Raw genomic sequence first — 15,547 nt, 5'->3', positions numbered from 1 at the left:
CACCCAGGAGTATGCTGACGGTCAGAGGTCAGTTAATGCTGCACCCAGGAGTATGTTGACGGTCAGAGGTCAGTTAATGCTGCACCCAGGAGTATGCTGACGATCAGAGGTCAGCTGATGCTGCACCCAGGAGTATGCTGACGGTCATAGGTCAGCTGATGCTGCACCCAGGAGTATGCTGACGGTCAGAGGTCAGTTAATGCTGCACCCAGGAGTATGCTGACGGTCAGAGTGTAGATCATGCTGACCCCCCTGCCTAGTGCTAGTTGACCAGCACCAGTATATAGGGTCGTGACTATGCTTGCCTCAGTGTCATCCAGTTTACGACCAGCCTCGACTGGTAGCCCGCCCCGCCACGCCCGTATGATCACCTTAGTCAGCACGACCCACCCCTCTGTACCCACGCCCACCACGCCCATGGTATGAGGTGGTATGAGAGATGGTGGAGAGACGATGAGAGATGGTGGAGAGACGATGCGAGATGGTGGAGAGACGATGAGAGGTGGTAGAGAGACGATGAGAGGTGGTAGAGAGACGATGAGAGATGGTGGAGAGACGATGAGAGATGGTGGAGAGACGATGAGAGATGGTGGAGAGATGATGAGAGACGGTGGAGAGATGATGAGAGATGGTGGAGAGATGATGAGAGACGGTGGAGAGATGATGAGAGATGGTGGAGAGACGATGAGAGATGGTGGAGAGACGATGAGAGATGGTGGAGAGATGATGAGAGACGGTGGAGAGATGATGAGAGATGGTGGAGAGATGATGAGAGATGGTGGAGAGACGATGAGAGATGGTGGAGAGACGATGAGAGATGGTGGAGAGACGATGAGAGATGGTGGAGAGACGATGAGAGATGGTGGAGAGATGATGAGAGATGGTGGAGAGACGATGAGAGATGATGGAGAGACGATGAGAGGTGGTAGAGAGACGATGAGAGATGGTGGAGAGACGGTGAGAGATGGTGGAGAGACGATGAGAGATGGTGGAGAGACGATGAGAGATGGTGGAGAGACGATGAGAGACGGTGGAGAGATGATGAGAGATGGTGGAGAGACGATGAGAGATGGTGGAGAGACGATGAGAGATGGTGGAGAGATGATGAGAGATGGTGGAGAGATGATGAGAGACGGTGGAGAGATGATGAGAGATGGTGGAGAGATGATGAGAGATGGTGGAGAGACGATGAGAGATGGTGGAGAGATGATGAGAGACGGTGGAGAGATGATGAGAGATGGTGGAGAGATGATGAGAGATGGTGGAGAGATGATGAGAGATGGTGGAGAGACGATGAGAGATGGTGGACAGACGATGAGAGATGGTGGACAGACGATGAGAGACGGTGGAGAGATGATGAGAGATGGTGGAGAGATGATGAGAGATGGTGGAGAGATGATGAGAGATGGTGGAGAGACGATGAGAGACGGTGGAGAGATGATGAGAGATGGTGGAGAGATGATGAGAGATGGTGGAGAGACGATGAGAGATGGTGGAGAGATGATGAGAGATGGTGGAGAGATGATGAGAGATGGTGGCGTACTATATGATAAAGCTCTGCAGCAGCTGTGGTGCATTATGTTAACTGCAGATGGCTGCTTCTGTCTGCTGCCCACGTCTGGTCATAATTTTCCCGTTTCCAGATATTTCTTATTTTGTTTAGGTAACGCTACACTCTCCCTGACCTTTCCTGCTTAATTACCCAACAACAGTTTAATATTCCTTTCATATATATATATATATATATATATATATATATATATATATATATATATATATATATATATATATATATGTATACTCATCTTTCATACCTTTCGCCGTTTCCAGCGTTAGAGAGATAGCGCCAGGAACAGATGAAGGAAAGGCCTCGTTCGCTCACCCATCCATTCTCTAGCTGTCATGTGTAATGCACCGAAACCACAGCCATCTACCCACTACCAGGCCCTACAGACCTTTCAGTGGTTTCCCACAGCTGCTTCACGCGCCCTAGTTCAGTCGATTGACACTGTTGCACGTCGCCCCCTGTATACCACACCACTCCAGTTCACTCTTATCTTGTGCACGCATTTTCTCCTCCTGTATGTTCAGGCGCCGAGCACTCAAAATCTCTTTCACTCCATCCTTCCATTTCCAGTTTGATCTGACCCTCTCTCCTCTTTCCTAGGCCTCCTCCCTCCGGCCCTCTCCCCATACAGACTGCATACCCTCCCCTCTCTCCAAGACTCATGCATTTACCAGGTGTGTGTGTGTGTGTGTGTGTGTGTGTGTGTATGTTTGTGTGTGTGTGTGGCGTTAGCTTCTCTTAATTTTGTGTGGTTATCCCTTAAAGGCGGGAGTGCGTCGAAGGCTTTGTTGACAGGTTTGAAGCAGTATTGACTCGTTGATTAACACAGGGGGCTCGCAGGGAAGGCCAGTTTGCCGCTCGATTAGCGAGAGTATCGACCGTGCGCGCTGGTGTCGTCGGTAGACAGAGATTATCCGCCCGACTGCACCACAGAGAGAGAGAGAGAGAGAGAGAGAGAGAGAGAGAGAGAGAGAGAGAGAGAGAGAGAGAGAGAGAGTACCTGCCAGTACATTCGACATGACTCGTAGGAATAGATGGTGCTAGCCATGAACACCTTGGTGGGGCCAGGCCCTTTACTAGGTAATGTATAATAGCTGCTGGATTGAATAGATCTCACCACCACCACCACCTCAACATCATCGCGCCACGCATCTCATACCATACTTCAGAACAACATACCCCTCAACACGTGGGTTACAGTCGCATAAACAAAGGGGGGGTTCGAACTCTCAGTCTCCAGGGCTACGTAGAGTTGGAATCAATTGATGTCGTCAGCTAAAAGGCGTTGAGGCAGAACCCATACTCATATGTCAGTGATCAGTTGTGCTGACATTTCTAACACACATGCATATTTCTCAACGTTTATAGTTATTTTGATTTGTTTCGTATCTACGAGTTTGTGTTATCTTTTTTTTACAATATTCTTCATTGTTCTTTCTTTGCGGGCCTTATGTGTTATGATATAAATGACTGATTATTGATTTTTAGTGTACCGTAAAACGCCACTTGCTGTTTGATGCGCGTCATGGCAAAGGTAAATAGAACTTACATTGATTGACAGGGGTTCCGCAGGACCAGTGTGTGGACCAATTGATGTTTTCATCTCTGGGATGGTCGGTGGAGGTGAGGTTGGTTTTTATCAGGTAATTTTACGCCAGATAATACGTATTTCAGGGTAATCTGGTGTACGTTTTTCAGTATTGCACTATGGTGTACGTATTTCAGTATTACCCTATGGTGTACGTATTTCAGTATTACACTATGGTGTACGTATTTCAGTATTACCTGGTGTACGTAGTTCAGTATTACCTGGTGTACGTATTTCAGTATTACCTGGTGTACGTATTTCAGTATTACCTGGTGTACGTATTTCAGTATTACCTGGTGTACGTAGTTCAGTATTACCCTATGGTGTACGTAGTTCAGTATTACCTGGTGTACGTATTTCAGTATTACCTGGTGTACGTAGTTCAGTATTACCTGGTGTACGTAGTTCAGTATTACCTAGTGTACGTAGTTCAGTATTACCTGGTGTACGTAGTTCAGTATTACCTGGTGTACGTAGTTCAATATTACCTGGTGTACGTAGTTCAGTATTACCTGGTGTACGTAGTTCAGTATTACCTGGTGTACGTAGTTCAGTATTACCTGGTGTACGTAGTTCAGTATTACCTGGTGTACGTATTTCAGTATTACCTGGTGTACGTATTTCAGTATTACCTGGTGTACGTATTTCAGTATTACCTGGTGTACGTAGTTCAGTATTACCCTATGGTGTACGTAGTTCAGTATTACCTGGTGTACGTATTTCAGTATTACCTGGTGTACGTAGTTCAGTATTACCTGGTGTACGTAGTTCAGTATTACCTGGTGTACGTAGTTCAGTATTACCTGGTGTACGTAGTTCATTATTACCTGGTGTACGTATTTCAATATTACCTGGTGTACGTATTTCAGTATTACCTGGTGTACGTAGTTCAGTATTACCTGGTGTACGTATTTCAGTATTACCTGGTGTACGTAGTTCAGTATTACCTGGTGTACGTAGTTCAGTATTACCTGGTGTACGTATTGCAGTATTACCTGGTGTACGTAGTTCAGTATTACCTGGTGTACGTATTTCAGTATTACCTGGTGTTCGTAGTTCAGTATTACCTGGTGTACGTAGTTCAGTATTACCTGGTGTACGTAGTTCAGTATTACCTGGTGTACGTAGTTCAGTATTACCTGGTGTACGTAGTTCAGTATTACCTGGTGTACGTAGTTCAGTATTACCTGGTGTACGTATTGCAGTATTACCTGGTGTACGTAGTTCAGTATCACCTGGTGTACGTAGTTCAGTATTACCCTATGGTGTACGTAGTTCAGTATTACCTGGTGTACGTATTTCAGTATTACCCTATGGTGTACGTAGTTCAGTATTACCTGGTGTACGTAGTTCAGTATTACCTGGTGTACGTAGTTCAGTATTACCTGGTGTACGTAGTTCAGTATTACCTGGTGTACGTAGTTCAGTATTACCTGGTGTACGTAGTTCAGTATTACCTGGTGTACGTAGTTCAGTATTACTTGGTGTACGTAGTTCAGTATTACCTGGTGTACGTAGTTCAGTATTACCTGGTGTACGTAGTTCAGTATTACCTGGTGTACGTAGTTCAGTATTACCTGGTGTACGTAGTTCAGTATTACCTGGTGTACGTAGTTCAGTATTACCTGGTGTACGTAGTTCAGTATTACCTGGTGTACGTAGTTCAGTATTACCTGGTGTACGTAGTTCAGTATTACTTGGTGTACGTAGTTCAGTATTACCTGGTGTACGTAGTTCAGTATTACCTGGTGTACGTAGTTCAGTATTACCTGGTGTACGTAGTTCAGTATTACCTGGTGTACGTATTGCAGGGATGTGGGGGTGAGGGGAGTTATTGTGTGTGAAGCTGGCTAATGTTGTTGTTTTGTGTTCTGCAGTTTGAGGGTTGTGGGGCAGCGAGGATGGGCGCCACACCGCCCATGACGTGACGGGGCGCCTTGCGTGGGCGCCGCCCATGGCCATGGACCACGCCCACGGCACCCACGCCCCTCACGACATCTCCACGCCAACCTCCCGTCCTGAGAACGCCCGTGGGCGTGGCCACGCTCGTTCCCGTAGCCGCGACGCCTCGACTGACTCACACCACCACGCTCGAGACACCTCGCTAGGTGAGTACCACGCCCCCCCCACGCCTCGCTGGGTGAGTACCACGTCCGTCCCGCCTCGCTATGTGAGTACCACGTCCGTCACGCCTCGCTAGGTGAGTACCACGTCCGCCACGCCTCGCTAGATGAGTACCACGTCCGTCACGCCTCGTTAGGTGAGTTCCACGTCCTGCCACGCCTCGCTAGGTGAGTACCACGTCCGCCACGCTACGCATGGTGAGGAGACCAGGCCTCGCTAAGTGAGTACCAAGTCCGAGTCATAGTTTCATATCATTTGCAGATGTTCTACTAGGAAGAGTCTGAAAATCTCACTAACACAGTACACTTAGAAACTCCAAACACACACACACACTCTTTAAATCCTCAGCCTGGCCACCAAAAACTATATGGTTTACACGTTGATGAAGTCCCACCTCCCGTGGTATGGGGAGAATGAAGTCATAGAAGTGGACCGACACATGCACCACTGTATGACGACTGAACAGTGAGGAAAACCTCGGAGTAATGACGTCTGACGACTCTACCTCAGCAAGCAAAACAAAGCAACAGTTGCTGTTTTCCAAATAAAGATGGCTTTATGGATCTTGCGGACCTTCAAGACAAGAGAAGGAAAACTCAGTCGACTAACGACCCACTCTGCTCCAGCATCTTGAACTCAGACCCCGATCCCAGGGGAGAAGGAAGACCCCAGTGGTCATCTGCGGGTTAAACTACTGGTAATTACGGTGCCTCGCTTAAAGATTACCGCTCCTGTGACACTTTGTGTGGCGAGTGTATAGACGGGAGGTCTTCCTCATGGTGAGGACCATATATGCAACGGGTTTCTTGGCGAGCACCAGTGTATGAGGAGCGCATGGTGGGTGCCAAGCCAGCAGCACGTATGGTAAGCACACACACACACACACACACACACACACAATGCCTCCTATGGAACGTACCACGCTGAGGATCACCTCCCTTATCTATGTCGGTCAAAACTCGAGGCAACCTGTTGAGCAGGCCCCTGGGGGGCAGCCGTGACCGGTGTTACGAGCGTGGCTGATGCGAAGCCCAGGGCGTTGAGTCACCGATGACGTGAGCCGGTGTGGGGGAAGGTGGTGGGGTGAGGCAGGGTCGGATCCCCTTTGGGGGTGTGTGTGCGCGCGGCTTGTGTCACCCGGGGACGACGACCATGTCACGACGCCCACCGTAACGACGCTGTGGCGTGGAGGTGGCGTTGGTCCAGTCAGGCTCTCCAACCCAGCATCCAAGCTTGGGGGAGAGAGAGAGAGAGAGAGAGAGAGAGAGAGAGAGAGAGAGAGAGAGAGAGATCAGGTCAACTTATCTGATATGTAGGCGGCCCGAGGGTGGCTCGACCGCTGACACACGTCCCACCTCATCGAGGGCGGTTGGACGAGGTGTCTGCCTAGTGTGGCACAATGACGGTATTGTCTCCTTATGTTCACGAAGATAACCCAGGGTCGTGAATTTTCAGCTCCGTCTGTTGCCCCTGTGTGATTTGAGAACCACGGAGGGAGTAATATTCGTAAGTGTGTATTCCTCCAGTGGGACGTGTGAGGGAGGAAGAAGAAGGAGGAGGAGGATTAGGAGGAGGAAGATTCCTTTTTTTCATGTGTGTGTTTTATGAAGTTTTCTCCGAGATGTGAGTCAGTAATGACCCTCCTCGCGTTTGCTCCGTCGACAGGCTTAGGGATGAGAGCCGGCTTCCTTAATTGGTTGTTGAGGATATGGAATGATTCCTTGCCTCGTCCTAAACTGGTGCTGGTGAATGTTCTGATGCCCTTAATGTGTAGTGTAGGGGGTGAATAATCATGGGTGCCAAGTCTTACCTTGTATGGTTGGTGTTTTATGTAGTCGTGAGCCAAACAGGGTTATGGTAGTGGTGCCAGTTGGATTTATGTCCGTCTGGAGATAAGAAGGTGACACTGGATTTCTGTGATATTGCAGAAATTTCGTTTCTCAGGAGCCAGTGTGATGTAGTATTGCATGTGTCTTGTTGCCTTTTTAGTGGTAAAGTGTTTTAATGTGGCTATGAGGTTCATTTGCATGCGAGAGGACTTTCATGCTGTGGTCTGTAAGGGATGGGAGGTCATGCAGGAAGAGATTGAAGAAGGTTGGAGAAAGAAGAAGCGATTCCAAGGGGACTTCGTTGTAAAACTTGAGGGATTTCGAGGCAAAGCTTTTGTGAGTGACTGGGGCTTGGCGTCCAGCCATGGACACCATATATATATATATATATATATATATATATATATATATATATATATATATATATATATATATATATATATATATATATTCTCTCTTACGTTTACTTAACCAATTTCTTGTTTGACTCACAGGTAGCAGCACGCGGCGTGTTGGTGGCGGTGGTGGTGGTGGTGGTGGTGGTGGTGGCGGCGGCGGTGGTGAAGAACAGCAAGGCACCACCTCCAGAGGTTCCTCGCCCGCACGCCCACACGCCCACTCAGCCACGCCTGTACACTCTACGCCGCCCACGTTACTCAGGCACACCCATAACCTGTAAGTATTTGACCACTCGTAGTGTTACGCACCCCGTGTGGGGTCGAGTTCAACTGTGATGTAATTTTTGTGATTGTTAGTCATTTACCGTTAGCTTCCTTTGTCAATTATTATGATAGGATGTATATGTTGCTCTATTTTGTACCATGGTGTCATGATGAGAATGGTGTATTTACTGAAACGTGGGTCGGTGTATCCGTAGACTGTGTGGTACTGTTTCTAGGGCTGTTTGAACAGGAGTTAGGAGAGATGATACGAAAAGAAGAAAAAAAATAATGCTTTGGTTTTCCGATGTGGCTTTGTTTCATGATGCATGACGCCAAGTGTATACCGTACAGAAGTTCATCTTGGCGTAAATGAACAAGACACTCGATATGTACCAGCTACTTGCCTGATACATTACCCCGTCTCAACCATTGTATGGCTTTGGCATGTGTAAGGTATGGTGATAGCATGCACACAGATGACCTTAAAGTGAGGTGTTGAGAAGCGCCCCTTCCGATGAAGGGGTGTTTCGATGTCCCCTGAGTATGCTGCTAAGGAGCGCCCCTTATGATGAAGGGGTCTTTTGAGATGCCCTCCATGTGAGGTGGTATGGAGCACCCGCCTCCTCTGGTGAAGGGGTGTTGAGTAAGGTGAGGGGAGTGGGAGGAAGGGGGTTGCAGAGTGTGTGGTAAGTGAGGCATGGGTGTTGTGGTACTGGCGTCTGCTTCAAGACACGTCTCTCACACAACAGGTAATGCAGAAGCCCAGCACACCCACGCTGGGAGGCCACCGGCCGCGTCCGGTCCTCATCCGCCAGTTTTCTTTGCCGCAGGTGCTCAGGTGAGGCAGCCTTAGCCGTATTCCAGGACATTGTCCCTCCTCCCCCCTCACTGGTTTCCTCCATAGGTTGTGCTTGTCTAACGCTCACACAGCGGAGGAGGCCGCGGTGCTCCCTCTACGCTCCGCCCATCGCCGAACATGCCGCCCTCCTCAATAAAGTACTCGTTCGAAGTCCAGTCCAATGACCCCCCGTCCCTCATCAGACAATTAGAAGATAACCTTTTTGGTACTCAAGATCGAGGGTAACCGGCTTGTTTGGGAAGGCCCGAGCGTAGATGAAGTGCTGTGAACGTGCTTTGTCTTGACCGAGTGGGTGTTAGTACTGGACACCATCTGTGTAGGGAGAGATTCTGCTGCCGGCATTATATATTTTCTTTATAGCCACTCCTCCAGCTGATGCTTCCTCTGCCGCTGTGAATGCTTCTCTCGCTGCAACCTCACAAGTACTGCTGCTGAGGCCTCCTCCCCTCTCAGACCTCACCTGGGGTGGCGCTGCTGCCGCCACCCCACTGCACCTCTGTATATATATATATATCGTCTTGGATCCGCAACTCTTCTGTATTGTACTGTATGTTTGATTTCACTTTGCCGCTGCCAAGTTCTTCAGCTCTTATCATCCCCGCTCGAGTCTGTTGTACTGGCCAGGACCTATCTCCCTTGGGAGGATTGGTTCAACATTGCTGCTGTTGCTGCTGCTGCTGCTGTTGCTGCTGCTATTGCTGCTGTTACTCGCCCAGCCTTATCCTGTGGGTGAGCTCGGCGAAGATTATTGACGTAAAGAGTTATTTTGATTCGGCAGGCGTAGTGATTTTCATGCGTTGTTTGAGCAGTTAGTTGTGTCCCATTGGCGTGATTAAAAGAGTTCTGCGCATTAGTAAATGGACACGGTGAATTCCCTCAGTTTGTATCTGGCTGGTGCTAAACACCAGCAGCTATCTGTAACTTGCTTCGTATTCTCTCATATACAGTAGTCTGGCCTGGCTAAGGCTCAGCCGGCCACGTTTTCTCTGCTTCACTCTGAGTTCCAATTTTCTATGTGAACAGAAATACAGGAGTGACTGATATATATACCGCATTTATCATATGTAACCTTCTAAGGTAGCACAGTATCTTGGCATTTCCAAAGCCCTCATTATTGTGTGTGTGTGTGTGTGTGTGTGTGTGTGTGTGTGTGTGTGTGTGTGTGTGTGTTAAGTGTGCGGTCAGTGTGAGTAATGAAAAGAAAATTATTGTAATATTGACGGTTTTGAGTTGTTTATATTTCATGATCGCGCACAGCACCAATATATTTGTAGTAGTTTGTAGAGTCCCTGTGTTGTAGACAGTTAGATGTTTGACCACTTTCCTTTGGAGGACTTCCTCCTCACCCACCTTCACATCACTCCGAATTTTATTCCTGTATTTTATGCACTTTTTGATTTGTAGATTTTTTTCATAATTTTCCGTAACCAAGTCCTCATTGTGTGTGTGTGTGTGTGTGTGTTATGTACCTTGATTTTTGGGATCTGTGCTCTACCCAAGCACCTGAGCTCGCTCCTTAAGAGCTTGGTTAACCAGACTGTTTGTGGCTTAAGATCCCACATTGTGTATGGGTGTATGATGTACAACCCGCCTAGTGTAAGTGCAGTAATGTTCCTGTGATATTTATGTTGTGTGTTTAAAGTGTATGAGAGAAATGAACTTGGCTCATATTTGCTTTGTTGTTTACATTTCTGTGTTATATCGTAGAGGATTCCTTTCATTTTACAACCATTAGTGTGTGTATATATATATATATATATATATATATATATATATATATATATATATATATATATATATAATATATATATATATATATGTAATAGATATTGATTGTATTATATGTGTAGTAAGAAATTCTCTCTTGTTGTATACTGCAGTCCAGATATTTTGGTGAAAACACAGGAACTGTACTGCGTCAGTGATGTAAGTATTACCTTATCTCGTATGATCATATGTGGTCTTGTTGTAAATTTGATGCAAAAGGGCAAGAAATATGTCTTCTTCAGAATGCTTGCAAGGATAATGGAGGAAATATTTAATGTTATGTGCCATTACTTTTATTGAACACTGTTGTGAACTCCACATATATGGTTTATATGTCGGTTGTTATTGGTGGAGAGGCCAGCTGGTGGACGTGAAGTCTCTGAATTTGGCGGTTGCTGACGTCGCTGGACGTGTGAGCAACCACACTGTGGTGGAGGGCAGTGTGGTCACGTGACAGGAGCTGTGTGTGTGTGTGTGTGTGTGTGTGTGTGTGTGTGTGTGTGTGTGTGTGTGTGTGTGTGTCGATGGTCTGCCTCTCCCTCGGGAGGGCGGGGTATCTTCCCATGACTCACTGTACACATCACACCCCCACCCCCTGATGTAATGCATTGATTCATCAATAGTACGGGAGCTGTCCCACACTCCACTCCTCCTCCAGGTGTCCCACACTCCACTCCTCCTCCAGGTGTCCCACACTCCACTCCTCCTCCAGCTGTCCCACACTCCACTCCTCCTCCAGGTGTCCCACACTCCACTCCTCCTCCAGCTGTCCCACACTCCACTCCTCCTCCAGCTGTCCCACACTCCACTCCTCCTCCAGGTGTCCCACACTCCACTCCTCCTCCAGCTGTCCCACACTCCACTCCTCCTCCAGCTGTCCCACACTCCACTCCTCCTCCAGCTGTCCCACACTCCACTCTCCTCCTCCAGCTGTCCCACACTCCACTCCTCCTCCAGCTGTCCCACACTCCACTCCTCCTCCAGCTGTCCCACATTCCACTCCTCCTTCAGCTGTCCCACACTCCACTCCTCCTCCAGCTGGTTGGCTACATCTGTCTCCACACAGCTGCCTGTCATACCCCCTCTACGTGCGTGTATGGCCGGGCGTGGCTGATGATATTGGTAACCTGTGGTCACTACGGTGTAACGCTTGAGCACTGCCTGGTGACCCTTGGGTTATGAAGGCCCGTGCCAGATTCTGTGCATATCCCAGTTGTGTAAGAGGTGCTGTTGTGTACAACAATCTGGTGTAGACGGGAGGCGTTTCAGCATGGGAAGGTGCCGCTTTAGTGATGTCTCCTGACACCCCTTCCAGACGCAGGGTCCAGTCCTGGACTTGTTGCGTGGAAGATTATACAAAGTTTACACCAGTCTTTTAATTTCTACGTGTACTTACCAGACTCGATACTTAGTAATGATTTTATTTTTAGGCTGTACGAAGTGTTTGCTCTTAAGATTGTCTTAAGATATTGAATCTTGTTACTTTATGTAACAATGGATCATGAATTACTGCGAACACCTATGTTAAATCCATTGTTTAGAAGTAACATAGCAACATAGCTCAGTTACCCCAGGTCCCCAGGAAGTTATTAATTTTCTTTAACGCAAAGTACGGATATAGAAAACGTCAAGGAGTGGGAAACTAAAGTAATGACACGAGATTCGGAACTTTGGGGGAGTTAGCCAAGAGCTTCACTACTGGGATTCCAGCCATCGTCTTTATCCCTCTGAGATGAACATGGATTCCCTCATGTAGAGTTAGGTCCCCGCAGCTCTGGTATCAAGACTAGCTGGTGTGTCATCAGTCGGTGAGGTGTGCCAATACATTTTATAATTGTCGCCTATATTTATTTTATACGTTTACACACGTATGTAGCATGTACAGATAGCCTCAGGTACATATTAGTACAAAAGCATCACATGCGTTTTAGTATATTAACATTAGTACATGTGCACATAAGCCTATAGTAACACGATTACTTACACAGTATATATATATATATATCACCTTACACGTCAGTACATACACATACAGTGTGCCGAACGCTTGGCTCCCCACACCTAGCCACACCAGTCGAGGCCACCTGCTAGGCTCGTCCAGGACACCTGCTGCACATGGCCTCTCCTCAGGTGGGTGGTTCCTAGGGCCTCAAACAAGCCTCCGCCTCACCCGCGTATTTACACTTAAGAGGGAGACATGTTACTGGGCTTATGTGGGAGACCTCTTTCTTTTTTTTCTTCCTCACGTGTGACGTAATTCACCATTTCCTCCTTTTTATCCCCCCACGACACTCACCTCCCCCATTCCTTACTACCGCTCCCCAGTCCATGACCCACCCCTCCCTCCATCATCTTCCACTCCAGTATGAACAGTATATCAACACAGTATCAACGTCGAGCCGGCCGACTAGAGACCTTAAGTTTAGTTATTGGATTCTGTGTTGACACGAGAACTCGATGCTCATATGTGTGTGTGTGTGTGTGTGTGTGTGTGTGTGTGTGTGTGGGAGTGGGTGGAGGGGCTGTACAGCTTCCAGCACATTGGACGTGAGTCGTGCGCCGAGGGCAGCTGCTGTGCTGCTCTCCTGACGTACACGGTGACGTAGTTGCTAACAGAATGCTCTCCTGACGTACACGGTGACGTAGTTGCTAACAGAATGCTCTCCTGACGTACACGGTGACGTAGTTACTTATAGAATGCTCCCCTGACGTACACGGTGACGTAGTTACGTATAGAATGCTCCCCTGACGTACACGGTGACGTAGTTACTTACAGAATGCTCTCCTGACGTACACGGTGACGTAGTTGCTAACAGAATGCTCTCCTGACGTACACGGTGACGTAGTTACTTACAGAATGCTTTCCTGACGTACACGGTGACGTAGTTACTTATAGAATGCTCCCCTGACGTACACGGTGACGTAGTTAGTTATAGAATGCTCTCCTGACGTACACGGTGACGTAGTTAGTTATAGAATGCTCTCCTGACGTACACGGTGACGTAGTTACTTACAGAATGCTTTCCTGACGTACACGGTGACGTAGTTACTTATAGAATGCTCTCCTGACGTACACGGTGACGTAGTTAGTTATAGAATGCTCTCCTGACGTACACGGTGACGTAGTTACTTATAGAATGCTCCCCTGACGTACACGGTGACGTAGTTACTTAAAGAATGCTCCCCTGACGTACACGGTGACGTAGTTACTTATAGAATGCTCCCCTGACGTACACGGTGACGTAGTTACTTATAGAATGCTCCCCTGACGTACACGGTGACGTAGTTACTTAAAGAATGCTCTCCTGACGTACACGGTGACGTAGTTACTTACAGAATGCTCTCCTGGCGTATACGGTGACGTAGTTACTTACAGAGTTCTGTCTTCCCGTAAACGGTGACTTAATACGGCACAAATTGGTGTGTTCAGGTCCGGTGTGTGTGTGCCGTGTTACACGGTGGTTCTGGGTCTGTGGGCCACTGGGAAACTACCGTATTGATTATGGAGATGAAGACCTGCGATTTATGATCTTAAACCAAAGTTGCGTTTTTTTTTCTTTTTCTTTTTTTTTTAACAGGAGGCAAACACTCCCCCCCCCCATCCCATCCCTCCCTTCAGTCACCACTGTTCCTGGCGTAGGTATAAATGGGTGTATTTGTTAATGCACGTATGTGCATGTATGCATGTATAGGGATGCATGCATTTGAGAGCATACATGGTGGAATACATGGCCAGACACCGTGGGTGCTGAAAGGCATAGAGTGTATGCCATACACTCTGACGTACGTCCTTGGAGAAGTAACTTCAGACAAATACAGGAACGTAGACGGGAGTATACATGCAGTAAGGAAACATACTAGGATCATACATGGGTTTTACAGTGTAAAATCTATTTTGGTATACATATACAACGTATACATATGAGGAAGGACGAGAAGGGAAGTATTTTGAGATGCAGTGATGGGCATTTACCTGCACGATGCACTTGGTGTAGTGGGGGTATGTTGTACACCTCCTTGGCATCACCCGTAATGCACAAGGTGTAACTTTGGAATTGCCAGAGTTGAGGTTTGCCCTTTGGTGGGTGCAGGAGTGGACGTTGTGTTGTGCGATCGGTCGGGTAAGCGCATGCCTTCGTGCTCCCTGCGCGCAGGCACTTAAAGAGTGCACGGTCACACTCGGTAATGCATGATCACGCGTGCCTGTGTGGATAAATATGGCTTGCGGGAGAGAGAGAGAGAGAGAGAGAGAGAGAGAGAGAGAGAGAGAGAGAGAGAGAGAGAGAGAGAGGATAGTGATGATCGGTTGGATAAGATGGTTCAACGTGGGGGCCCCTGCCTTGGATTACGGAAGCATGGTGGGTGCTGTTTAATGCTTCCCCCCCGTTGACCACAACGGCACGTCCGTTGTGCACGACGTGTGCACGTCCCTTGAGCACGACGCGTCGGCACGACCCTTGGGAATGATATGACCTGGGTCAGGTCGAGAGGGTCAGGCCTGTCGTACCCAAGGGTTGTGCTGGATAAGGAAGGTTTCAGTAAGCACGCACGTTTGTGAGGGGAAGTGGTAGATGGGAGGAGCATTAGGAGGTGGCGGTGTGAGTGAGGTAAACAAAGTGAGTGTGTGGCAGTCACAGGTCTGGCGCGCAACAGCAGCAGCTGCAGCAGCAGAAGCAGTCTGTGGGCAGCAGTGGTGGGAGCCGCACGCGCCTCGCGGCTGGAAGTCGTCACATACGCCGCTGTGCGCGCTACCGACGCGTCCCTCGCCGCCAACACTACATCACCAAACTGTTTTGCCCTGACGTGTTCCCCCGTCCGTCCGCCACCACACCAGTCGAGGGTAACCCGTCCTTCTGAAGGTACGACGACGCCCTCCCTCTTGCCCCACGCCTCCATTGACGGAATGCTGCCGCTACCGGGCCCTCCAAACCCTCCTACTACCGGAGGGTAAAACCCGCAAGGTATTGAACTTCTCCCGGAGGCGTCGTCGTGGGGTATTGGCTCTTACCAGCGGGATATATCCACGTGAAGATGTCGGTCGGGCCATAACCCCCCGCCCAAACCCTGCCGTAGACGCGCGTACCTGTCGCTTTCTTATACGCGGGTACATCTCGAAGGTCCCCGGTATACGCCGGTACCTCTCGAAGGTCT

At 48.3% G+C, this 15,547-nt stretch overlaps 1 protein-coding gene across 6 annotated transcripts in view; it reads left to right on the top strand.

The window, feature by feature from the left end:
* The window catches only part of Dmtn (transmembrane and coiled-coil domain 2 protein Dmtn), a 309,359-nt gene that overhangs the window by 159,689 nt on the left and 134,123 nt on the right, over positions 1 to 15,547 (top strand). For 3 of the 6 annotated variants that reach the window (XM_071673480.1, XM_071673488.1, XM_071673497.1), the window contains 2 exons: positions 5,033 to 5,263; positions 7,603 to 7,783. In XM_071673480.1, the coding sequence (XP_071529581.1) occupies positions 5,110 to 5,263; positions 7,603 to 7,783 (335 nt within the window). In that variant the 5' untranslated portion in view covers positions 5,033 to 5,109. Of the gene's footprint in view, positions 1 to 5,032; positions 5,264 to 7,602; positions 7,784 to 8,519; positions 8,609 to 15,044; positions 15,358 to 15,547 lie in introns of those variants that run through there. The other 3 variants (XM_071673514.1, XM_071673446.1, XM_071673437.1) reach the window with 3 other exon arrangements.

This window comes from Panulirus ornatus, chromosome 2, assembly GCF_036320965.1.
Source record: "Panulirus ornatus isolate Po-2019 chromosome 2, ASM3632096v1, whole genome shotgun sequence".
Lineage (NCBI taxonomy): Eukaryota > Metazoa > Arthropoda > Malacostraca > Decapoda > Palinuridae > Panulirus > Panulirus ornatus.
This window is presented reverse-complemented; position numbering and strand designations above follow the sequence as displayed.